At 40.1% G+C, this 27,927-nt stretch overlaps 1 protein-coding gene and 1 long non-coding RNA gene across 2 annotated transcripts in view; one reads left to right on the forward strand and one right to left on the reverse strand.

Moving 5' to 3' along the window:
* LOC132384526 (uncharacterized) lies at positions 1 to 27,904 on the forward strand. The gene is made up of 3 exons (XR_009508924.1): positions 1 to 230; positions 21,240 to 21,376; positions 26,333 to 27,904. It is a non-coding gene; the product is annotated as an uncharacterized LOC132384526 (long non-coding RNA).
* The window catches only part of adam11 (ADAM metallopeptidase domain 11), a 365,266-nt gene continuing 361,236 nt past the window's right edge, over positions 23,898 to 27,927 (reverse strand). Inside the window, exon 26 of the mRNA XM_059955670.1 lies at positions 23,898 to 24,045. Within this exon, the coding sequence (XP_059811653.1) occupies positions 23,997 to 24,045 (49 nt within the window). The 3' untranslated portion in view covers positions 23,898 to 23,996. The remainder of the gene's footprint in view (positions 24,046 to 27,927) is intronic.

Raw genomic sequence — 27,927 nt, forward strand, 5'->3', positions numbered from 1 at the left:
CAGAAGAGGTATCTATGCTGTGGTGTTCTGGACTCTTTCAGATGTATCAGGAATTTCCACAGGTCTTGCACATTTTCAATGACATTTATGTGTATTGTTTCTCCAAGGTCAAGTAATGCTGTATCAAAGCATTGGCTGTCTACTTCGCCTTGGGGCAGTAAATCTATTGCATTAAGAGGGGATCCATGAATAACAGGAAACAGCAACAAGATGAGGATAATCATCAGGAGGTATGAGTGTCCAAGCATGCTGAAAATGTAATAGCTCTGAGTAAGTTGATATTGCTCAGTGATCCATCTTGATCTTGATGTGAATAACATATATTCAGTCTTAAAAAACAAACACATCCCCAAGTTACTTAGCACCTCAGATTTTAGAATTTTCTCTCCATTTAGAAAATAGTCTACCATTTTATTTCTTCAGCCAAAGTGCATGGGTAAGTTTATCACACAGATAGTGGTGGGTGCACTGCCAGTGATGATGGTGGAAGTGGATATAATAGAGCCTTTTAAGAGCCTCTTCGATAGGTATGTGGAGCTTAGAAAATAGAGGGTTATGCAGTAGGGTAATTCTAGGCAGTTTCTAGAGTAGGTTACATGGTTGGCACAACATTGTGGGCTAAAGGGCCTGTAATGTGTTGTAGAGTTCTATGTTCATGCACTTCCCAACACAGTATTTTATCTGTCACTTCTTTGCCCATCCTCCTAATTTGTCCAAGTCTTTCTGTACCCTCTCTGCTTCCTAAAAACTACCTTCCCTCCACCATTCTTGGTATCATCAGCAAACCTGGCCACAAATTCATCAATTCAGGATGATTTGGCAGATAAATGCGTGGATGAGAAGCTGGTACAGGGGGCAGGGCTTCAGGTTCTTGGATAATTGGGATCTCTAATGGGGCAAGTATGACCTGTTCAAAAGTGACAGGTTGCACCTGAACCCGAGGGGGACCAATATTCTCATGGGCAGGTTTGTTAGAGCTGTTGGGGAGGGTTTAAACCAATTTGGCAGGAGATGGGAACCATAGTGATAGGACTCAGGATAGGATGGATGATAAAAAAAGTAAAGATAGTGTGCAGTCAGACTGTCGGGAAAGGCAGGCACATGATGAACATCAGTATATTAGAGATGCAGAATCAGAAAGGGTAGCAAATACAGTACTCAAGGTGTTGTATCTAAATGCATGGAGTATAAGAAACAAGGTGGATGATCTTGTTGCACTATTACAGATTGCCAGGTATGATGTTGTGGCCATCACTGAATTGTGGCTGAGGGATGGTTGCAGTTGGGAGATGAATGTCCAAGGTTACATGTTATATTGGAGGGAGAGGAAGGTAGGCAGAGGGGGTGGTGTGGCTGTACTGGTAAAGAACAGCATCAAACCAGCAGAAAAATGTTACAAAGGATTGGAAGATGTTGAATCCTTGTGGATTGAGTTAAACTGCAAGGGTAAAAGGATGTTGATGACAGTGGCTGGGAGGTGGATCACAGATTACAACCGGAAATAGAAAAGGTGAGTCAAAAATGCAATGTTATGATAGTGATGAGAGTTTTTTTTATCATGCAGGTCAATTGGGGAAAATCAGGTTGGTAATGGATCACAAGAGAGTGAGTTTGTTGAATGCCTGTGAGATGGCTTTTTAGAGCAGTTTGTCATTGAGCCGACGAGGGGATCAGCTATACTGGATTGGGTTTATGTAATGAACCGGAGGTGATTAGGGAGCTTAAGGTAAAAAAAAACCCTTAGGAACCAGTGATCACAATATGACTGAGTTAAACTTGAAATTTGATAGGGGGAAAGTAAAGTCTGACATAGCAGTATTTCAATGGAGTAAGGGTATGAGAGAGGAGTTGGCCAAAGTAAATTGGAAGGAGAAGCCAGCAGGGATGTCAGCAGAGTAGCAATGGTGTGCGTTTCTGGGAAAAATGAGGAAGGTGCAGGATACGTGTATTCCAAAAACAAAGAAATACTCAAATGGCAAATTAGTACAACTGTGGGAAAGGAAGGCAAAGCTAATGTAAAAGCAAAGGAGAGGGCAGACAACAAAACAAAAATTAATGGGAAGATAGAGGATTAGCAAAGCTTTTAAAAGCCTTCAGAGAGCAACTAAGAGAATCAGAAGGAGGGAAAAGATGAAATATGCAAGCAAATAATGTCAAAAAAGGTAGTAAAAGTTTTTTTGTTTCTTAAAAATAAGAGAAATGAGAGTGAATATAGGACTGCTAGAAAATGAGGCAGGAGAAATGATAACGGGGGGCAAGGAGATGGTTGATGAACTAAATGAGTATTTTGCATCAGTCTTCACTGTGGAAGACAATAGCAGTGTGCCTGATGTTGTAGTGTGTGAAGGAATAGAGGTGGGTGCAGTTACTATTACAAGAGAGAAGGTACTTAAGAAGCTGAAAGACCTAAAGGTACACAAGTCACCCGGACCAGATGAGCTGCACCCTAGGGTTCTGAAAGAGGTAGCATTAGAGATTGTGGTGTCATTAGAAATGATCTTTCAAAAATCTGGACTCTGGCAGGGTGCCAGAGTACTGGAAAATTGCGAATGTTACTCTATTCTTTAAGAAAGGAGGAAGGTCCCACATGGCGGGCCGTACGGATCCCGGGCAGGGCCACCTCCTAGGTGGAAAACACAGAGACCTGGGCCAGTCGCGGACACCTGGGCAGGTGCGGGGCACAACCCTTGGAGAGCAATAGGTGGAAGGGGCAGAACCCCCGCCGGGCAGTGGCAGTCCAGCTGGACCTACCTGACGGAGGCAAGGGATCAGAAGGAAGCTGGGTCCAGGATGAACAGCAGGACTACCGTGATACACAGGTAATTTGGGAAAGGCGACCAACAGCGTGACAGCGCGAGCAAGAAGAATAAGGTGGAACAGCAGGGGGTGGGGGGGAAACGTACAGGCTGGCGAGAACCCCCGGGGGTCACGGGAACTGGACTCCATTGCTTGCATTGCTGGGTCCATGCCTGGAGGGGTCATTCTGTCAGGAATGGGGGCAGGATTGTACTCAAATGCAGGACGCAGACACTGAAGTACTAGGGGTAGGACAGGATGGGGATGCCATGACATGTGAGGGGTAAGGCAGGTGGGGCTGCATCCCAGAGGTTTGGCAGGCAGGAGGATCCCAGAGTTCAGGCAGGCAGAAGAGTCCACAGAGCAGGCCGCATGGATCCCGGGCAGGGCCACCTCCCAGGCAGAAACACAGGGGCCTGGGCCAGTTGCGGATACCTGGGCAGGTGCAGGGCACAACCCATGGAAAACGAGGGGAGGAAAGGGTAGGAGTCCTTAGGGCGGGCCACCTCCCAGGTAGAAAACACAGAGGCCTGGGCCAGTCGCAGACACCTGGGCAGGTGCAGGGCACAACCCTTAGGGAGCAATAGGTGGAAGGGGCAGAACCCCCGCCAGGCAGCAGCAGTCCGGCCAGACCTGCCCGACAGAGGCAAGGGATCGGAAGGAAGCTGGGTCCAGGGTGAACAGCAGGACTACCATGATACACAGGTAATTTGGGAAAGGCAACCGAGAGCGTGGCAGTGCGAGCAAGAAGAATAAGGTGGAACAGCAGGACCAGCGCACAGGAGAGAAGCAGGGGAACAAGACCAACCAGATAGAGCATATACAGAACAGGCCGGCAACCAGGGCAGAGCAGGATTCTGAGCCAGCAGTTAAACTGGCTTCAGAGCACAATGACCCCACAACCAGGCTCAGTCCCCGAGCCCCTTATAAACACCTGCCCCCTAATAGACAACAGGCGTACCTCCTTTTCCAAGATGATCCAATGGCTCCGTGTGACAGGAGGGCTGGCTGCAAGACCCTGAGTCCGGAGTATGCGGACCAGAGCAAGACCTGGAAGGCGGGCTCAGGACCGGACCCTAACAGCCTGACGAACCTGTTGGAATTCTTTGAGGAGATTACAAGTAGGATTGATGCAGTGGATGTTGTATATTTGCACTTTCAGAAGGCCTTTGACAAGGTGCCACACGTGAGGCTGCTTAACAAGCTAAGAGCCCATGGTATTACAGGATAGTTACTAACATGGTTAGAACATTGGCTGATTGGTAGGAGGCAGTGAGTGGAAATAAAAAGATCCTTTTCTGGTTGACTGCCAGTGACTAGTAGTGTTCTGCGGGGGTCAGTGTTGGGACCACTTTTTATGCTGTATATAAATGGCTTAGCTGCCAAGTTTGCAGATGATACAAAGATCAGTGAAGGGGCCGGTAGTGTGAAGGAAACATGTAGAATGCAGAACGGCTTTGATAGATTAAGAGAATGGGCAAGACAGTGGCAAATGAAATACAATGTTGGAAAATGCATGGTCATGGGTAGAAATAAAAGTGTAGACTATTTTCTAAACGGAGAAAATCCAGGAATCTGAGATGCAAAGGGACTTGAGAGTTTTTGTGCAGAACACCCTGAAGGTTAACTTGCAGATGCCACCAGGTTCAGAGTGCGACTTGCAGATGCCACCAAGTGCGGAGTGACAGACACTAAAGCAGGTCGATATTTCACAGGCTTTAATGCAAACAATATTAAAGGGAAAAAGAAAACAATAAATACTAGGCCAAACAGGGCCACTGACAAAGACTCTCAAATGGAAAACGAAGCCAACACTGCAGCTGAAAAAGGACAACTAAGAATAAAATGAATACCTCTAGTCTTCAGAGTCAGTTGACTCAACAGTCCAATTTCTCAGGGAAGGCCGAATACAGATAACAAAGCTACGTCCAAGTCTCACCAAACACTACGATGGAATGAATGGAGTTAAATACTAGCACAATCAAGTAATAATTAGCTGACACGTGCATATTTACGAGCACAATTGTTGAATCGGATGTGCTGCTGACTCCATGTTTGTGACAGCAGTTTGAGTCTGTGGTGAGGAAGGCATTCATTTCAAGAGGTCTGGAATACAAGAATAAGGAGGTGATGCTAAGGCTTTATAAGGCACTGGTGAGGCTTCACCTTGATTATTGTGAACAGTTTTGGGTCCCTCATCTTAGAAAAGGTGTGCTGGCATTGAAGAGGGTTCAGAGGAGGTTCACAAGGATGATTCCAGGAATGAAAGGGTTATCATGCAAAGAAGGTTTGATGGCTCTGGGTCTGTACTTGCTGAAATTCAGCAGGATGAGGTGGGGAGGGGGGGATCTCATTGAAACCTTTCGAATGTTGAAAAGCCAAGACAGAATAGATATGGAAAGGATGTTTCCCATGGTGGAGAGTCTAGGACTAGAGGGCACAGCTTCAGGATAGAGGGGCGCCCCTTCAAAACAGAGATGTGGAGAAAGTTCATTAGCCAAAGGGTGGTCAATTTGTGGAATTTGTTGCCACACACAGCTGTGGAGGCCAGGTCGTTGGGTGTATTTAAGGCAGAGATTGATAGGTTCTTGATAGGACGTGGCATCAAAGGTTACGGGGAGAAGGCTGGAAACTGTGATTGAGGAGGAGATTTTTTTTAAAAAAAGGATCAACTATGATTGAATGGTGGAACAGAGCAGACTCGATGGGCCAGATGGCCTAATTTTGCTCCTATATCTTATGGTCTTATCCATCATTCAAATCATTGACCTGGAGTGGAACTTCACTAGTCTCTGGCAGCCAATCAGAAAAGGCTCTCTTTATTCCCACTCTTTGGCTCCTACTAAACAGCCAATGCATTGTCCATGCTAGTACCTTCCCTGTAATACCATGGGCTCTTAAGCAGCCTCATGTGGGATCTTGTCAAAGGACTTCTGAAACTCCAAGCACACAAGATAACCTGATTCTCCTTTGTCTATCTTGCATGTTATTTCTTCAAAGAATTCCAACTAATTTGTTAGGCAAGATTTTCCCTTGAGGAAACTATGCTGAATATGTCCTATTTTATCAGCTGCCTTCAAATACCCATAATCAAATCCTTAACAATTAACTCCAACATCTTCCCAACCGATGAGGTCAGACTAGTTGGCCTATATTTTTTTTTGTTTCATCTGCCTCTCTCCCTTCTTGAAGTGTGGAGTGACATTTGCAATTTTCCAGCTCTCCCAAACTATGCCAAGATCAATTGATTTTTGAAAGATCATTACTAATGCCTCCTTCAGACACCTCTTTCAGAACCCTGGGATGTACACCATCTGGTCCAGGTGACTTACCTACATTCAGACCTTTCAGTTTCATTTTTGATTTGATTTAAACTGTGCAAAGAGTACGATTTGATTTGATTTGATTTTTCACCAACAGAGCCTCTGTCTACCTGCCTATCCTTTGGATGCAATGTGTATCCTTGGATGGTAAGCTCCCAGCTATAATCTTCTTGCAGCCATGATTCAGTGAAGCCCACAACGTCAAACATGCTAATCTGTAATGGTGATACAAGTTACACTGTGCTGATGACACAAAGGTTGGAGGTGTTGTGGATAGTGTGGAGGGCTGTCAGAGGTTACAGCGGGACATTGATAGGATGCAAAACTGGGCTGAGAAGTGGCAGATGGAGTTCAACCCAGATAAGTGTGAGGTGGTTCATTTTGGTAGGTCAAATATGATGGCAGAATATAGTATTAATGGTAAGACTCTTGCCAGTGTGGAGGATCAGAGGGATCTTGGGGTCCATGTCCATAGGACGCTCAAAGCAGCTGCGCAGGTTGACTCTGTGGTTAAGAAGGCGTACGGTGTATTGATCTTCATCAATCATGGAATTGAATTTAGGAGCTGAGAGGTAATGTTGCAGCTACATAGGACCCTGGTCAGACCCCACTTGGAGTACTGTGCTCAGTTCTGGTCACCTCACTACAGGAAGGATGTGGAAACCATAGAAAGGGTGCAGAGGAGGTTTACAAGGATGTTGCCTGGATTGGGAAGCATGCCTTATGAGAATAGGTTGAGTAAACTCGGCCTTTTCTTGTTGGAGTGACGGAGTATGAGAGGTGACCTCCTGTCCTGACGAAGGGTCTCGGCCTGAAACGTCGACGTCGCTTCTCCTTATAGATGCTGCCTGGCCTGCTGTGTTCTACCAGCATTTTGTGTGTGTAGTTTGAATTTCCAGCATCTGCAGATTTCCTCATGTTTGCTACAGGGAAGAAGTTATCTCTCTGACACAGTGGAGTCAAGAACACAACCTCTCCCTCAATGTTGCAAAAAAAAGGAGCTGGTTGTGGAATACAGGAGGAATGGAGACGGGCTAACCCCTATTGACATCAATGGATCTGGGGTTGAGAGGGTAAACAGCTTCAAGTTCCTCAGCATCCACATCACTGAGGATCTCATGTGGTCTGCACACACCAGCTGTGTAGTGAAAAAGGTACAACAGTGCCCCTTTCACCTCAGACGGTTGAAGTTTGGTATGGGCCCCCAAATCCCAAAAACTTTCTACAGGGGCACAATTGAGAGTATACTGACTGGCTGCACCATTGCCCTCAATCACAGGATTCTGCAGAGAGTGGTGCTGACAGCCCAATACATCTGTAGTTGTGATTCAGGACATTTACAAAGACAGGTGTGAAAAAAGGGCCCAAAGGATCATTGGGGACCCGAGTCACCCCAACCACAATCTATTCCAGCTGCTACCATCTGGGAAACTGTACCGCAGCATAAAAGCCAGGACCATCAGGCACCAGGACAGCTTCTTCCACCAGGCCATTAGACTGATTAACTCATGCTGATTTGAGTGTATTTCTGTTACATTGATGGTTCTATTTATTATAAATTACTATGCTTGCACATTTAGATGGAGATGTAACATAGAGTTTTACTTCTCGTGCAAGTGAAGGATATAAGAAATAAAGTCAATGCAATTCAATCCTCCTGCCAAATTAGATTAAACCCTCTTGAACAGCTCTGGCAAACCTGCCCACAAGAACATTGGTTGCTTTTGGGATCAGGTGTAACTGTTTCCTTTTGTACAAGTTGTACCTTCCCCAGAAGAGATCCCAATGATCCATAAATCTGAACCTCTTCCCGCTGCATCAGATCCTCAGCCACACATTCGCCTGCCAAATCACAAACAAGGGAAAATCTACAGATGCTGGAAATCCAAGTACCACACATAAAATGCTGGAGGAACTCAGCAGGTCAGGCAGCATTTATGGATAGGAGTATAGTCAACGTTCTGGGTTGAGACCCTTCAGCAGGACCTTCCAGCTGTCTTGCTGAAGGGTCTTGGCCCAAAATGTCAACTATACTTTTTCCATTGATGCTGCCTGGCCTGCTGAGTTCTTCCAGCCTTTTGTGTGTGCCACCTGCCAAATCATCCTATTCTTTCCCTGACTCATTTTAAAAACTTGTATTCCAGAGACTAACATGACCTTATTCTTAATGCTATAAATAGAGCCGCTTACATTAACATAGTTTGAAATCCACTTGATAATTATGCACCCTTTCTGTAGCTTATTTAATATTTTTCTGCTATTTTCTGTACTTTTTACACAGTTTAATTCAGTGTCATATCAAATGTTGAACTTGGAATTAAATATTTTTAAAGAAAATAATGACAATTGCATTGATGCTTGTTAAACATAGCCTTTTAATGTTTACCAATCTGAGGATCTAACTTTAACTCTCATTGTCATCTGCTTTGTTCCAAGCTCTGAATTCAATTGCCTTACATTTGTACGATGACCGCATTTGATTCTGGCCTAATAAGTGGTGGATTAGTGAATATTTTTGTCAATTAAAAATTTATGTTCACTGTTCTTTAGTATACTTTTTGTTATTTCTTCAAAGTCTTCTGTAGAACAGAGGAAAGCTACTCAGTTCCATTACATAGAACCTAGAAATCTACAGCACATTACAGGCCCTTTGGCCCACAATGTTGTGCCGATCATGTAACCTTCATTCATTGAAAGAACTATCTAATCTATTCCCCTAGCTCTTTTTCTTTTTTTTGAAAAATAATATGAAATTCAAAAGATTATGAATTGCATGCTTGACACATGGTAAAGAATTGCAGTTTGTGAAAACTCTGTAAGCATACACAGCCCTGCTATTGTCTCTGCTTGGATCGGAGAATACAATAGAAATTCCATCTCAGAAACTTTTATACTGAGCTTCCATAAGCAATGTATTTACTTGGTTTAACCATATTATAAAATGAGATACAGAATTCAATTAGGATTGAATAGACAAATATATTCAGGCTGCTGTAAATAAATTATTTGTCTAGACTCAAAATCCCATGGAAAAATCAATTATGAAACCTTTCTTATATTCCAATTCCTTTTTCAAGTATATTTCATTGCAAATCTTTGGAACATGGATGTTATGCTTTTTGAAAATTATTTAAAGAATTCCTTGTATTGATTACTAGACACTTAAGTAACCCCATGAACTAATTCATTTTAAGTATGAACGTCTCAGAAAAGAGATGGTAAAAAATCTTCACTTTCACAAGTATTCCTAAAATAATCATTATACTTTTAAATGATAATAGTGTCACTATCAAGACTGCAAAAAATAACTAGAAGTATATAGTTGATTCTGTGTAACTTGGTTACTAATGGTTGCTATTCAATCAAGAATTATTTTAAAACTAAGGCATTTCTCAGAATATATCCATATCATTTCCCATATGCTTAATATTGAAGTATCCTTACCTTAGAAAGAATTTTCAGTCTGTTCTCTCTCTCTCTCTCTCTCTCTCTCTCTCTCCCCTGTGTTGCTTTGCGTTTTTATCCTCTCTTTCAACAACAAGAAGCAATTGTGTTCTGCGTCAAGGGTGCATTTGACATGGTCACCACTTTACTTTTATCCAATAAGAAAATAGCATTCAAAACTTCCATCAACATCAAACAAACCACTGCATTCACTCTATCATATGTTCCGCCATAATTACCTTGATTATTAGAACAATTACTATTATAAGATCCACCAATCAACTTCATTCACAAGTTTGCTAAATGATGTGTGTTCAAAGTTCAAAAGTTCAAAGGAAAATTTATTATCAGAGTACATACATGTCACCACATACAAGCCTGAGATTCTTTTTCTGCAGGCATACTGAGCAATTCTATACAATAGTAATTGTAAACTGTTAACTGTGAACAAGCTGTGCAAATGCAGATATAAATAAATAGCAATAAATAATGAGCATAAAATAATCATGTAATATCCATCAATATAACACAGTCCTTAAATGAGTGTATTATCCCCCATTTGTTCAAGATGGTTGAGGGGTAGTAACTGTTCTTGAACTTGGTGGTGCGAGTCCTGAGGCACTTGAACCTTCTACCTGATGGCAGCAGTGAGAAAAGAGCATGGCCTGGGTGGTGAGGATCTTTGATGATGGATGCTGTTTTTCTACAGCCACGTTTCATGTAGATGTGCTCAATGGTTGGGAGGGCTTTACCCGTGATGTACTGGGATGAATCCACTACCTTTTGCAGGATTTTCCGCATTGTGCTTGCTAATCAAATTTAAAATGAACCTCCAATATTGGTGGAGAAGAACAAGAGATCTGAAGTAACAACTTTAAGACTGTAAAATCATAAGACAAAAGAGCAGAATTATGCCATTTGGCCCATCAAGTTTGCTCTGCCATTCCATTGGCTGATTTATTTACCCCTTCAACCCCATTCTCTTGCCTTCTCCCATAACCTTTGACTCCGTTATTAATCAAGAACTTATCAAGGTTCACTTTAAATATGCCCAAAGAATTCCACAGATTCACTATCCCTTTGCTAAAGGAGTTCCTCCTCATTTTCAAACAAGAGAAAATCTGCAGATGCTGGAAATCCAAGCGATACAGACAAAATACTGGGGGATCTCAGCAAGCCAGGCAGCATCTATGGAAAAGAGTACAGACGATGTTTCAAGCCGAAGCCCTTCACAAGGTTGGAGAGAAAAAAAAGATTTGAAAGGTGGGGAGGGGGGAGTGAAACACAAGGTGATAGGTGAAAGCTGGAGGGGTGGGGGGAAGATGAAGTAAAGAGCTGGGAAGTTGATCGGTGAAAGAGATGCAGGGCTGGAGAAGGGGGAGAAGGAGAGGACAGAAGGCCATGGAAGAAAGTAAAGGGGAGAGGAGGACCAGAGGGAGGCGATGGATAGGCAAGAAGATAAGGTGAGAGAGGGGAAAAGGGATGAGGAATGGTGAGGGATGAGGGGAATTACCGGAAGTTCACGAATTTGATGTTCATGCCATCAGCTTGGAGGCTACCTAGACGGAATATAAGGTGTTGTTCCTCCAATCTCATCACAACACTGGAGGAGAGGATTGACATATTGGAATGTGAATGGGAAGTGGAATTAAAATGGTGGGCCACTGAGAGATCCTGCTTTTTCAGGCAGACGGCGCGTAGTGCTCGGTGAAGCAGTCTCCCGATCTACATCGGGTCTCACTGATATGCAGAAGGCCATACTGGGAGCACCGAACACAGTATATGACTTCAGCAGACTCACAGGTGAAGTGTCGCTTCATCTGGAAGGACTGTCTAGGGCTCTGAATGATAGTGAGGGAAGAGGTGTAGGGGCAGGTGTAGCATTTGTTCCGCTTGCAAGGAGAAGAGTCAGGAGGGAGATCAGTGGGGAGGGATGAATGAACAAGGGGGCCGCATAGGGAGCGATCCCTGTGGAAAACAGAAAGTGGGGGGAGGGAAAGATGTGCTTTGTGGTGGGCCCTTTTTTTGTTTTCTTTACTAACCATATAGTCAAATTAAGAATTATATAGCTCAATTGTTTCAAACATAGAAACATAAAAAAACCTACAGCACAATACAAGCCCTTTAGCCCACAAAGCTGTGCTGAACATGTCCTTACCTTAGAACAATCTAGGCTTTACCCACAACCCTCTATTTTTCTAAGCTCCATGTAGCCATCCAGGAGTCTCTTAAAAGACCTTATCATTTCTGCCTCCACCACCGCCGCTGGCAGCCCATTACGCACACTCACCACTCTCTGTGTAAAAAAAACATACCCCTGACATCTCCTCTGTACCTGCTTCCAAGCACCTTAAAACTATGCCCTCTCGGGCTAGCCATTTCAGCCCTGGGGAAAAGCCTCTGACGATCCACATGATCAATGCCTCTCATTATCCTGTACACCTCTATCAGGTCACCTCTCATCCTCCATTGCTCCAAGGAGAAAAGGCTGAGTTCACTCAACCTATTCTCGTAAGGCATGCTCCCCAATCCAGGCAACATCCCTGTATATATGCTCTGCACACTTTCTATGGTTTCCACATCCTTCCTGTAGTGAGGCGACCAGAATTGAGCACAGTACTCCAAGTGGGGTCTGACCAGGGTCCCAGATAGCTGCAACATTATCTCTCGGCTCTTGAACTCAATCCCATGGTTGATGAAGGCCAATGACCGTATGCCTTCTTAATGACAGAGTTAACCTGTGTAGCAGCTTTGAGTGTCCTATGGACTTGGACTTCAAGATCCCTCTGGTCCTCCACACTGTCAAGAGTCTTGCCATTAATGCTATACTCTGCCATCATATTTGACCTACCAAAATGAACCACCTCACATTTATTTGGGTTGAACTCCATCTGCCACTTCTCAGCCCAGTTTTGCATCCTATCAATGTCCCATTGGAACCTCTGACAGCCCTCCACACAATCCACAACACCTCCAACCTTTGTGTCATCAGCAAAGTTTCTAACCCATGCTTCCACTTCCTCATCCAGATCATTTATAAAAATTATGAAGAGTAAGGGTCCAGAACAGATCCCTGAGGCACTCCACTGGTGACTGACCTCCATGCAGAAAATGACCTGTCTACAACCACTCTTTCTTTGCCTTCTGTGGGCAAGCCAGTTCTGGATACACAAAACAATGTCCCCTTAGATCCCATGCCTCCTTACTTTCTCAATAAGCCTTGCATGGGGTACCTTATCAAATGCCTTGCTAAAATCCATATACACTACATCTACGGCTCTATCTTCATCATTGTGTTTAGTTACATCTTCAAAAAAATTCAATCAGGCACGTAAGGCATGACCTGCCTTTGACAAAGACATGCTGACTATTTCTAATTATATTATGCCTCTCCAAATGTTCATAAATTCTGCCTCTCAAGATCTTTTCCATCAACTTACCAACCACTGAAGTAAGACTCACTGGTGTATAATTACCTGGACTATCTCTAATCCCTTTTCTGAATAAGGGAACAACATTTGCAACCCTCCAATCCTCTGGAACCTCACCCATCCCCACTGATGATGCAAAGATCATTGCAAGAGGCTCAGCAATCTCCTCCCTCGCCTTCCACAGTAGCCTGGGGTACATTTCGTCTGGTCCCGGTGACTCATCCAACTTGATGCTTTCCAAAAGCTCCAGCACATCCTCTTTCTTAATGTCTATATGCTCAAATTTTTCAGTCCACTGTAAGTCATCCCTACAATCACCAAGTTCCTTTTCCATAGTGAATACTGAAGCAAAGTATTCTCTAAGTACCTCTGCTATTTCCTCTGGTTCCATGCACACTTTCCCACTGTCACACTTGATTGGACCTATTCTTTCACTTCTTATCCTCTTGCTCTTAACGTACTTGTACAATGCCTTAATCCTGCTTGCCAAGGCCATCTCATGGCCCCTTCTGGCTCTCCTAATTTCATTCTTAAACTCCTTCCTGCTAGCCTTATAATCTTTTAGATCTCTATCATACCTCGTTTTTTGAACCGTTTATAAGCTCTTCTGTTCTTCTTGACTAGATTTACAATAGCCTTTGTACACCATGGTTCCTGTACCCTACCATCCTTTCCCTGTCTCATTGGAATGTACCTATGCAGAATATAACACAAATATCCCCTGAACATTTGCCTTATTTCTGCCGTATATTTTCCTGAGAACATCTCTTCCCAATTCATGCTTCAAAGTTCCTGCCTGACAGCTTCATGTTTCCCCTTACTCCAATTAAACTCTTTCCTAACTTATCTGTTCCAATCCCTCTCCAATGCTATGGTAAAGGTGATAGAATTGTGATCAATATCTCCAAAATGCTCTCCCACTGAGAGACCTGACACCTGACCAGGTTCATTTCCCAATACCAGATCAAGTACAGCCTCTCCTCTTGTAGGCTTATCTACATATTGTGTCAGGAAACCTTCCTGAATTGACCCCTTCTGTTTCTAACTTCTACCCACAGAGAATCCGTAGACAATCCGTCCATGTCTGCCTCTTTTTCTGCAGCTGTGACACTATCTCTGATCAACAATGCCAAGTTCCAACTCTTTCACCTCCCTCCCTGTCCTTTCTGAAGCATCTAAAGCCTGGCATTCAAAGTATCCATTCCTGCCCCTGAACCATCCAAGTCACTGTAATGGCCACAATGTCATAGCTCCAAGTACTGATCCACACTCTAAGCTCATCAGCATTATTCATAATCCTCCTTGCATTAAAATAGACACATCTCAAACCATCGGTCTGAATGCATCCCTTCTCTATCATATACCTTTCGTCCCTCTTGCACTGTCTTCAAACTTTCTCTATTTGTGAGCTAACTGCTCTCTTCAGTTTGGTTCCCACCCCCCAGCAACCCTAGTTTATAACCTCCCCAACAGCCTTAGCAAATGTCCCTGCCGGGATATTGGTCCTCCTGGGATTCAAGTGCAACCCGTCCTTTTTGTACAGGTCACTCCTGCCCCCAAAGAGGTCCCAATGATCCAGAAATCTGAATCCCTGCTCCCTGCTCCAATCCCTCAGCCACACATTTATCCTCCACCTCCCTCTATTCCTATACTCTCTGTCACATGGCACAGGCAGTAATCCCACGATTACTACCTATGTGGTCCTGCTTTTCAACTTCCTTACTAACTCCCTGTAGTCTGCTTTCAGGACCTGCTTCCTTTTCCTGCCTATATCATTGCTACCAATATGTACCACAACCTCTGGCTGTTCTCGTTCCCACTTCAGGATATCTTGGATGCAATCAGAAACATCCTAGACTGTGGCACCTGAGAGGCAAACTACCATTTGTGCTTCTTTCCTACGTCCACAGAATCGCCTGTCTGACCCCCTAACTATAGAGTCCCCTATCACTACTTCCTTTCTCTTCCCTTCCCTACCCTTCTGAGCCACAGGGCCAGACTCTGTGCTGGAGCACAGCTGCTGCTGCTTCCCCCAGGTAGGCTGATACCCCCAACAGTACTCAAGCTGGAGTAGTTATTGGTAAGGGGTACAGGCACAGGAATACTCTCTAGTATCTGACTCCTGCCCTTCCCTTTCCTGACTGTGACCCACTTATCTGTCTCCCCAAGCCCGTTATCTCAGAAAGGATGTGTTGTCATTGGAGAGAGTCCAGAGGAGGTTCATGAGGATGATTCCAGGAATGAACAGGGTTAACATATGAGGAGTGTTTGGCAGCTTTGGGCCTGTACTCACTGGAATTTAGAAGAATGTGTGAGGATCTCATTGAGAACTACTGAATGTTGAAAGGACTCGATGAGGTGGATGTGGAGAGGATGTTTCCTATGATAGGGGTATCCAGAACTGGGAAGCACAGTCTCAAAGTTGAGGGGCAACATTTAGAAGAGGAAGAGGATTTTTTTTAGCGCAAGAGTGGTGAATCTGTGGAATGCTCTGCCACAGACTGTGGTGGATGCCAAGTCAATAGGTATATTCAAAGCAGATGTTGATAGATTTATGATTGGGTGGAGTATCTTAGGATACGGTGAGAGGGCAGGTGTATGGAGTTGAATGAAATTTGGGATTAACCATGATAAAATGGCAGAGCAGACTCGATGGGCTGAATGGCCTACTTCTGCTCCTGTGTCTTATGGTCTAATATTGCACTTACTGCACAATTGAGGCACACATTCAGAATCAATGTCCAACCAGCTAGTAGAGAAGCACAAGGGAATCATTACTTCACCTGCATCCCTGGTTGACATGGAGTGAAATATTTCCCTTCTCTTAAAATATCTTTTATGAGTGAACCAGGGTGCAATTTAAAACACTCAGAAAAGAGAACTGTGCAACATATTAATTTTATTTTATATTAGGTCTAAATGCATTTAAGCCAGTGATAAGAAGCATTGTAAAAATTTAGCTTTAAAAAGAGATGTACTCTTTTGGGAAGATCTTCTTAAGTTTTCTCTCCGTGGTTTTGATTATACGCTATGGAAATTTAAGTCACACTTCACATTAACAGCAAATCTGTCTAGATCACAGCTTTCCAAAGAAGCCATTCTTTACACAAATACAGTCAGGTTTATGTCTATTTACAGAATACTATTGTTAATGTTACTTTTGAAATATATAATATAAAAGTTCACATTTCATCTTATGTACAATGATATACAATTTACACAAGCAAGCTATATGAATAAACTATTTTAAAGAACTCAGCTGTATTTAAAAGAGCTTGTGAAACAATTTAGTCCAGTATTGTGAAACTTGTGCAATAAAACTGCAATTATATCAAATGACTGTAAGCTGCTCTGAACCCATCAAAGTGAAAGCATCACCTGCCTCATACAGCACAGCACAAATCAATTTTGTGTAATAAACAGACAATTTGATGGGAGAGGTTTCCTTTGTTCAGCCAAAACTTTTGTAATCCTTGTCTTTTTGAATAAATATCTTCCCTCCTTCCATCCCCTTTTCAATATGCCATCTCTAATTTCTTTCTCCTTCACACTTCTCAAGGACGGCATGGAATCCAAAACTGTATGTTTTCAATGACTTTTTTTGTTGAAACCCCTTAGTAGATTCTGCCCTCATCACACATCATACATCACCCTCATCAAAATTACAATAAAAAACACTAATTCTCTGGCATAACTGGGTTTTGTCTATTGTCCACATCAGATGGATGTTCTCTATAGGGTTTCACTCCTAGATGTTCTGATCTAGCTAACACATTTCCCATGGCTTTCAGACCTTTTCTTTTGCTTCAATTCTTTCCCTCAATATCACAATCTGCTTAGTTTCCATACATAAGGAGATACAACACTCTGCAGTCACTGGAAACCCAAAATACAATGTCAGAAATACCCAGCAGGTCAGGCAGCATCTATGGAGAGAGAAAATTTTAACTCAAAACTATTGCATGATGGTTCATTAAAAGTGACGAATTCTAGTATCAACTCTCCTGGTGCCCCTCCTCATCCCCTTTCTCTCATGGTCTGCTCTCCTCTCTTATCAGACTCCATCTTCTTCAGCATTTTACCTTTTCCACCTATCATCTCCCAGCTTCTTACTTCATCCCCTCCACCCACTCAATTACCTTCCCCCTTACCTGGTTTTGCTTATCACTTTCTAGCTTGTACTCATTCCTCTTTACACCTGTGGTGAACTACATATACCTGTCTGGACACGCCCCTCTGCTGACTGCTCCTGTGGCTCCTCCCACAAACCCCTGTATAAAGGCCGTTGGAGGCACTGCTCCTCCCTCAGTTTCCAGGATGTTGTGTGGTGGTCTCTTGCTACTAATCGTGGTCTCTTGCAGCTAATAAAAGCCTATCGTTTGCCTCCCGTCTCTGAGAGTTATTGATGGTGCATCAACACCCTACACCTCCTTATTCTGGCTTCATTCCTCTTTCTTTCCAATCCTGAAGAATTGATAGTCTGAATTTCCAGCATCTACAGAATCTCTTGTGTTTCTGATAATTAGCTGGAGAATATGATGCTATTTCTCAAATTTGCGTCAAACTCCATTCATAGCAAAAATAGAGTGTTCAGTATGGGACAATGTTGGGGAATTAAAGCAGCATGCTTTTAAAAACCTAGGATAGTCATTGTAGATTGGACAGAGTTGTCTTCTAAGTGTGTCACTTTTGTTTTTTCTGATGTGGAGGGAATACAACAAATTGGAGGATGCACAAGGGAATCATTACTTCACCTGCGTCCCTGGTTGACATGGAGTGAAATATTTCCCTTCTCTGCAGGTTAAACTATCTTTTATTTATACCTTTTATTGGTTCTACTGGATGGTCATCAATCTAAAATAGTGAATTTGTTTCTCTTTCATCAGATGCTGATAATTCCAATGCTCCCTTTGGATTTCCTTTGTTTACTTTCATCAGAGTAAAGCATGACTTCCATACTGACTTATGTTGATAAAATATAGTGCCCATAAAACCATCTTGATCTCCAAAACCTAACAAGAACATTTGTAATTTCAAACTCTACAAATAATTTCCCTGTCTGTTGCTCATTTGGCACTGCCCTCTGATGCAATCACAGAAGTCACAGGCTCTTTTATCTGAAATTCTTCACTGTTCTTGCAGCAGCTCCTTAAAAACCTATCTCAAGATCCAGCATTCAGCTAAGTCTTCAATCACTTCTTATTTTCCTTTCTTTTTCTATTAAGTGTCTTGAAATGTTAAATGTCACACAAATCCAAATTGTTATGCATAAATTATTTTAAATAGGTGGAAATTCTTCTAAATAACAGCTGATTATTTAAAGTAAATCAACCTAAACCTTTATTAACATGGATATTGTTAGCAGATTTATTTTGAATATACATTGATCACAATTACATTGAAACTTACAATGAAATGCATCCTTTGTGCCTATGACCAACACAGTCTGAATATGTGCTGAGGGCTGCCTGCAAGTGTCACCATACTTCTGGTGGCAACATAGCATGACAACAACACGCTAATCCTTACTAATCCATATGTCTTTGGATTGTGGAAGGAAACTGGAGGATCCAGAGAAAACCCATGTGATCACGGGTAGAATGTACAAAATCCTTACAGACAGCAATGGGAATTGAACCTTAATCGCCGGCACTGAAAAGCAATACACTATTCACTATGCTACTGTGCTGGTGCAGGATTATCAAAGTTCTTTTGAATACAGTAACTTGGGAGTGATCAAATTCATACAATATGCCAAAAGGATATGCCAAAAGTGAATCCCAATCAGTGCAGACAAAGAAACAGGCTGAAGCTAAACCACATCCAAAGGATAGATGTGTTTTTAAATAATTGAAATCACACAAACTCTGAAGTTACTGTATAATTTGTATGAACTCAGAATGAAGCTTGGAATTGGTCTCTGATAATGAAAAGCTGAAGGAAATGATACAGTTGAGATGTACAAGAAGCTGCTACAACTCAAGGAAGGGCATTGTTCATGGACCATCATGATCTTAAGAACTGCTGACCCTTGAGTTAACCCTAGCCTAATCATGGGACAATTTACAATGACCACTTAACCTACTACCTGGTACCTTTGTGGTCTGTGGGAAGAAACTGCAGTGTACCTGAAGGAAACCCACACATTCCAGGCATTGGCTGTAACTGACATGCACTCTATCTGAACAGACTGCATATATATAGGAGGAAAGTTATGTCCTCCATTGGTATCCTCAAAGTATCCATCATGCAGAAACACCAGATTGTTGTGTCCAATGTATTGTAGGTAGAGGTTTTGCAGGTGCTCAAGGCAATCAGTGAATTGTCCAAGTGTTGCATTTAGAAAGTAATTTAGGAATTTGAACTTTGGAATCAAGTGTAATGTGATTGCAATTTACACTAATAATGAGTGTAAATATATCAATATGGACTTTACCTGGTTAAAGAAATTGAGAAGTGCAGACTCTTCATGTTGTGTCTCTATCACTGCATAAATCTGCTTAGCTTAATTATAGCAGCATATGTATTATAACATGGATGTTTTTCATAAACCCATTATATCTTTACCTATTCTTAGTGTTAACATTCTGTTGTCAGAAATACATTCATTTTAATCAAAAATTTTGATGGAATCTTTATTTCCATTTCCAACATTAGATGTAGATGTCACTACTTATTGTATGCTGCTTGAATGCATTATCAGAACTTCAGTTACAAAACTGCCTGATACATACACACAGCAGGCTAACTAAAAGTTCAATAATAAAATCAGCATAGCATTCAGAGACTATTTCCTGTGATATCAATAGAAAAATCATGAAGCTATCATTCATCATCTACAAATGTATTTCTTTCAAACACTTCACCTTAACATTGTAAATATTAGTACTCAATATAAAGTGACTATATTGTCCAATTGTCAACTGAGCTGTCAAACCTTATATACCTGGGACATTTCTTCCTCTAAGAATCCAACTAATGTTTATCTCCCATGTTTAAGCTCCAAGTATGGTGTTACAATTGGCAGAGAGATTGTAGATATTCTGTGGTTTCCACCTACAGCACTTCCATCAGTAAATAGGATGTGAAGAGAATGGAAAGTTTTTTTTTTGTAGATGTTTATTAACCATTCAAGGAAGCAGGAGATTATTGATTTTTAAGCTTTGGGTAATGTTATACAGAACATGAACTAAGCTCTATTGAAATAAATAGCTCTATATTGTTGTTTTAATAATGTGTAATCAGATAAAATTGTAAATGAAGTATATAATGATGTGATAAAAATTCATATCTTTATTGGCCTTCTGTATTTAGTTCTATCATAAAGATGGTTATTGAGCTGTTTAAGTTGTCAATATTTTGACACCTTTCTGGATTTCATTTGATATCTGCTCAGAAACAGATGTTTTTGAAGGGTTTGTTTTGGAAGCTCTCTGAAGATATTCATATGGAGTGAAAGATAAAAGGGAAATGATGTATTTACTGATATTGTTCCTAACAGCCAGAGTTGAGATGACCAGGTAACTGCCCTGTCAGACACTTCTAGCATAAAGGTTGGTTTATGCAAATAATCCTCAGTGGAAGAAGTTACCATAGCTTCCATTTCACCTATTGTTTCAAACAGTTTTCTGAATAAATGGACATGGTTTCCTGTGAGCCTCTAACTCTATTAATGAGACATCATAGTTGAAAGACTTCCTGAAAGGGAAATCATTATTTGTATAACAATTATTTTATTATAACGCCTTTATCCTTGCTTCATTTAATTCAAAAAGGAAGATGTGATGGAGGAAGTACTGGTGAGTCTATTGATTCCAGGTGTATTTCTGTTGTTGAATGTTAAGATCTAAGATATTATGTCTCTTAATTTTTCGCATTAGTTTAGCCCTACCGTGAGCATACTGTTTCTGATCATGAAAGTTACTTAAAAAAATACATGGTAGTGTTAGTACTTTAAAAAGCAATAACCTTGGATTGTTTAAAAAAAGTCTCTCAGTTCTGGTTGCTCAGCCTGGTGTGGAAAAGCATTAAAAGTGATGGTAATTGCCTCATGTCATAGTGTGGAAATTATACAAAAAAAAAACAACAGAACAAGTTCACTAACTCATTGAAAGGGGCCATATTTTCCAAGCCAGGTTCAAGGCCCACTCCATTCCCCTGCAGCAAAGTCACCAGGATGGAACATGTTGAGTGTACAGCAGAGAAAGGCAAACATATGGTAACATGTTAGCTGTTTTGTGTGCAGGAGGGCATGCCTTTACTACCTGGAGTGGAATAGACAGAGTCAGCTCACCTGTCAAGGATGGATTATGTGAGCCTAGGATTCTTCACGGATGTTGTTGGCCTAGAGATGATGCAGATGAAGTTCATCCTGTAATTTAGGTAAGGGCTTATTTGTGCCACAATAATCTTGGAGCTCACAGTTGTCATTGTTATATAATAATCTAATTATCCTTCTCAGCTAAAAGCAAGTACTAATGGTGAAGCTACCCCAGAAGCAGAGAAAGCCAACAGGGGGAAAATTAATTATTGACAGAAACGTTGATACTTTGTTTTTAAAAAAATCCATTTTTTTTAAAAGCAAAATTTGCTGTTGATAATGATTGGGACCTCAAATGATTTGGAACCAAAGTAATATATAATATTACCAATCAGGAATGATTTGTTATAATAATAATAGTATTATAATAATGATATTTGATAATACTAGATTCTGAACAGACATAAGCTGTCTTCATTTTCTAATCATTATCTACTTTTGGAAATGATATACCATGCCCTTTGGTGTATTCTCATTTTTTTTTATATTTAATGTTTTAAAACCTTATACAGTATACATTTTACTTTTCTAAAACCAACACTGAAGAATGTAAGTTCTATCCTGTTTCTGTATGTGAAGTGCATGAAAGCAGTTACAAATGTATAATTTCCTTGGTTTAGGCTAATCATACCAAGAAAAATATTTAACCTGCATTGAATACACTTTTGGATGGTTCTTTTCATGATTTTTCTTAAATTTCATTGCCAACATAAAATCTGTGAAATAGAAGAGTTGAGGCATGTTCTGCTCTCAAACTGTGGGAAGGACACTCCTCACATATATAACATATTAGGTGTTATAATATCTGGAACATAGCTGTATCTGCACACATTTAGCAGCCCTGTACGTGAACTGGGTGCAGGGTTCAAACATGCACCATTACGAAAATATGAAGGCTTATTATATTGAAATACCATTTGCATTTTATTTTATTTTTAAATTTTCATTTATGTGTGGCTCAACTGAGATTTGAGAAAACCATTTTGCATGGTCTTTCCTTATGCTGTAAATTGGTATCCAAGTATATTTAAATAAATAATTTTGGTCTCTACCATTTTGGGAAGTTTCATTAGAAGTCATGTTTCCAGTGGAAATTTCACAGGTAATTAAGGATCTATTCTTCACTCACTAATAATGTTCCTTTGAATTCTTCAAACTAATAACATTCAAAGCAGGACATACCAGGAAATAAGAGAATGCAACCAGAATAGGGACTTGAAGGTCTGGGGGTTTAATGGCAGGTTAGATAGTCAGTTTGGACATTTGGCCTATGGTAATACAGCTCATTTCAGTGGTATGGTTGATGAGCACTCAAGCTCTTTTTAGATAATGCCTATTCATCTGCACTGGCCATGATCATAAAAACATTGTTGCAAGACCCAGAGTGCTTTTTAACCCCAAACTGGCATACTTTGAAGTAGGATTATACATTTTCAAAATAGCAGATGACCTTTTGCTATTTTAGTCCCACGGGTGTAGCATATACTCAAATTGTACAGAGGATAAGAATACAACCATAACCTAAAAAGTGGACATTGGATTTCACTATGTTTCAGAAGTTTATCTTCAGTTCTTCTCTGAAGTAACAGTTCCACTTTATTTTATTTCAGAATTGCTGAATTCTCCCATTATTACCTAGGTGTATTCAACAGTGACATTTGAACGTAAAGGTTCATTGCCTTGAACATCAGAAGACAATAGCTTTACTGGAGCAAAGAGTATACATTCTATAGATGAAAAACTGCTTAAGCTCCTCCAGATCTGCAAGAAAAAGGTCAACATTGCACAGATAGGTTATTTAAAACATAGCTATAGAGGAAAACAAGGAAACATGGAAGCAAAAGAATCATACTAGTGAAGCAGTGAGAGGCATTGTAGTGATGAGATGAAATGATGCATAATAGTGGTGACAAAATTAAAATCTAAGGCTGGAATGCAAATATGTAATTCCATTTCTAAAGAAAAATGAGTTGCAAAGAAAATGCCAAGCACAACTTTGATACCAAGTTACACTAACAAACATAAAGAATGACTGGTTAGTATCTAAGACTACAGATGCGGGAAAGAGTACAGTTGTCTGAATCATCCCAGGCTGGCAACAAAAGGCTTCCTTGCTGGTACATAATGGTTGACCTCTTGCAGAGAACTATCCATTAAAAATACATGGACAGTGGGAAGGGAAGTCAATTTTTCCTTTGTAATACCATAGAGTCATTTTATTGAGTGGTTTCTGCATGTTGCATTATATTCAAAAAATAGTTCAAAGAACTCTCCTGCACACAATTATATAAATAACAAAAACTCACAAAGGTTTTGTTTTCTTCTGAATTTTCTATGGAGTTTGGGAAATTCTGAGTTCAAATAGAGAAAATGCATCAACCAGTCAGTTTAAAAATGCACAGGTATTCTTTGAACTGAGAGATCATCTCCATGATTTCATGAGCCTTGGGTTTTCAGCCTAGTTCTTTTTCCTTCTGTCCCTTTGAATATCAGAAAATTTCATTGAGAATGGTAAAAATTTAATCCCAAAACAATGAAAATAATTTGTTATGAAATACAAATTCATCACAGTTAATTGCAGGTATGAGCCAAAGTGACCAATCACAATGTTGTTAAGAGTAAAATGAAATGACAGAGTAAACATGGAAAGGGAATGCAGTAGCAAGAACGTTAAGCAGGTGATTAAATTGCTCCTTGTTGTGCAGCATTATACCTTCCTCTCCGAATGTTCCTTTTCCAGGTGCAATTAGTGAAATAAAAAGAAATTTAGTTTCCAAGTTAACAAAAATAAGACCACAGAACATGCAATAATCAAACAGGTTCTGATTAACACCACACAAACAAATGTGAACACACTCAAATTAGTATTGAGCTGGCATACTGGAAGGTGAATAATTTATAAAGTATTCATTGTTCATTTCAAGAACCTTGACAAATTGCTTTTTTTAAGGGCCTCTTTACTCTGAGCAAAGGAACATAGCAATTACCTAAAACTTCTTCTGATCCCAATCAAAATATTGCTTACTTGGATAATTTATGTAAATACTTTGTTACAAGTAGATTTTTTTCCATTTATGGTTCTTAAGAAAGACAATATTATTCTTAAATACAATCAAATCCTGGCTGCCAGATTGAAATCTCAAAAAAATGCAGCTCCAAACAAAATCTGAATGAGTTGAATGTTTAACTTGTGTAGAAATAATATTTAACTCCAATTTTGAAACATGAGGTTGTTTGAGGTAAAATAACAAGTGAATCCTAGGTAAGGGGTAATAGTCCAATTTACATATTTAGGTTTAATTGAACAGATGCAGGAATATATAACAATTAGAATTCTTTATAACCTAAGATAGGGAAGAGATGGTTGTTTACATTTTGCTTGTATGAAAATCAGGACCAATAGAGCAGATTCATGCAAATTGTAACAATAGTACATCATGCACTATTTATATTTTTTGATCAAGGAATTATGCAACAGCAAGTTTTGTACTGTTTTGTACTGGAAATTTTAAGTATACTCTTGGAGCCAAAACTCTTTCTTAGAGCCAAAACTGTTAACATGTCATTTGCAAAACTTCTCAAAAGACATTGCCATGGAAACATACCACAGCTAGAAACCAATACAAGGATTCATGAATCAGGTTCACTGGTCACGAACAACAAAAAGCACACTCAAGGAAGTGTTTTGAGTGCTCCTGAGTGAAAATAATTAATTTATACATCATTCTTTTTTTAAATAATTTGTTTGCCTCCAACAATGAAGTAAACTTCCTTGGTCAGAAATTATTCTCTCAGTTTTCAGAACTTGCCACAACAGAATTTAATAATTCAGTGGAATAAATTTTGGTGAAAGATCAAGAAGCAGCCAGAAGGTGGAAACCAGGGCTTCCACTGCAAATCAGTGGATGGGGCTGGTGGAGGGGGAAGCAGGGGTGATCAGATAATTAAGGGATTTACTGAGCTGGGACCTCAATGTGGTCTGTGCTATCAGGATCTAGTTGTTCCAAGGACAATGCTGATTAATTTGCTGAGCTGAATTGCAGGAAATCGTGTCTTTCGGCGCATGTCTGATGTGAAAGATAGTCAGATGCCTAGTATGACACATTTCCGGGAGATTCCTGGCCAGAATTCCCAGCAACATTAAAAAAAAAGATTGAGAGATTTATTACTGCATTTGTATTTTCAACTGTACATTGTGAGATATTCTAATTTCCAGGCTATTTGCTTCCATGAAAAGACAAAATTTGAACAGATTATGGACTACAGGAATACAATTTAAAATCAGAACATTAAAGTAAGAATACCAAGAAGTGCCCAGCATTTCAAAAATCAAATTGGTGCAAGATATCTAATTGTCAAACAACTCACAAGCTGATTAAAAGAGGTAGAAAGGACAAAGCTTTCCCAATGCAGAAGACTATTTTTAAAATGGGAATTTTAGTTAAGTATTTTTGATTTTGTTGTGCCTGGTCTACAAGGGAAGTTTAAATAACTTATTACAGACAAAATCCTTTGTTCCATGGTTGAATATAACCAAGTGGAGGACACCCACTTTGGAACATGATATTAAGTGTTTACCGGTTGTTTACCTTGTTCAATAATTGGACACATTTTAATGAAAAAGATGTTAATTTATCAAAGGTATATCCAGAAAAATAAATGACATTTGATAAGACATACTTTACCAAGGAAGGTAATCCTTTACTAATCATTGGTTAGTTTTATCACTTAAAACGGCTTAAGGAATATAATTCCCCATTTATCAGCATCAACAACACTCCAGGAACTCTACACTAAGCAGAACAAAGTTAATGGAAATCTTTTCACTGACGCAAAGTGGCTTCAATCTATAAAATATGCTACAGCAACTCGCAAAGCTGAAATCACTTTCCTAATCTGAAATCCTTACTACATAGATAAGAAAGGTGGTATCAGATGAGTAGGAATACAATTTCATCCAAATCACTCACCAGTATAACTCTAAAATGTATAATGATCAATTTCTGTGTTGTTACTAGGTCAAAACCCAGGATCTCTCTCTTGTTAATACTGGAGGAATACCTACACCACTCTGGCTGCTGTGAATCAATGAGGCTGACAATAACTTTCTCAAGGGCAATTAACAATGGACAATAAACATCAGCCTTGCTGGTGACTTTCACTTTAGGAATACAGTGTAATTTTTAAAAGGCTAGCATATTGTAACTGAAAGAACATTTGAACAAAACATTCTGATTTACACACACAATTCACATCACACAGATTTTTCTAATACATGTACTAAATCTTTGAATCCACCATAACAGATTATTATGATTTTGTTACAGTAGCTCTTTGAAATAATTTTCCTTTATGTTCCACACCCCAGACTTTTACCTATCACCCTGCCAATTTGTCCACTTCAAATCAAGTCCAATTGCCTTTTGAAATTTCTTACGGAATTTGCTTTCAACAGCCCATCAGGTTGTACATTCCAATCATTAAAAAAAATCTACTCCCCTTTACATCTTTTGCCAGTTGTTTTAAAACTGTAATCACTGGTTACTGTCTTACTAGCTGATTTTTTTTCTCTACTTGCTCTAATAATCTTATTAGCTTCTACTTAACCACCTCTAATTTAAATGCATGTTCTTAGCTTCTCCAATCCCTGTATGTAACCTAGTCCCTGATCCTGGTTAAAATTTTGGGATCATACCTTAGCCCTGATACCCTTCTTAAAATCCAGACTCATAGTCAATATTTCAACTAAAATTCAAACATCCAACCAGTAATTTGTATAAGGTTACTATCCTTAATTATGCAGATAATGTTTTACCAAATTGTCTTGAATTTTTTGGATTTCATTTGTTCTTTTTAGCAACGATGCTGTATCCTTCACTTATTTTATGTTCCAATTACTGGGCTAAGGAATGGGTTATGTTATAGTAGTTTTTTATACAACACAAAGTAATTCATGCTAAATATATCAGTGAACAAAGTGCTTATGTTGAAAAGGTGTTTGTAAAGTACTACTGGCCAATACAGAGATGATAAGTTGTCAACATTTTAGTGATTAGATATAAATTTATTGTGAGCTATACTCGATCAATGGTTTAATCTTTTACAGTGTTTCAATTGTCAAGACTGATGCTTTTCCCAATAATGATGTTAATAATTTCTGTAGATATTAAGCACATCAACATTTGGCCAGTAATAAAGAAGGTGGCTTGCACTGCATCAGAATTTCTCAGACATGCTCCCAGCATTCCACATTTCAATAAATGTGAAAGCAGCAATTCCATTCCATGCAAGTTGAGTTGCACTATTTTTTCCCCAAAGGAAGCTAAAAATTCTGCTGAAGACACAAAGAATTATAAATGGATGTTTTCATTTTTTTCTGTCCAGATCAGTCCTTTTCAAAGCAGGCTCAAAAAGCCAAATTGAAGCAGTAGCAATAATATATATCCAGAGAGCCTTAGATACCACACTATCAGGGATCTGAGAATCATGGCAGGGTATAACAGGTTGTTTTCACATGATGATCTGTACATCAAAGGGAAGCTATTTTACAGCAGTTGATCATTTAAGACAATCTAATTCATTTCACATGCTCTCTCCACTCCTTGGCCAGTTT

This window comes from Hypanus sabinus, chromosome X1 (genome assembly GCF_030144855.1).
Source record: "Hypanus sabinus isolate sHypSab1 chromosome X1, sHypSab1.hap1, whole genome shotgun sequence".
In the NCBI taxonomy this organism is placed as follows: domain Eukaryota; kingdom Metazoa; phylum Chordata; class Chondrichthyes; order Myliobatiformes; family Dasyatidae; genus Hypanus; species Hypanus sabinus.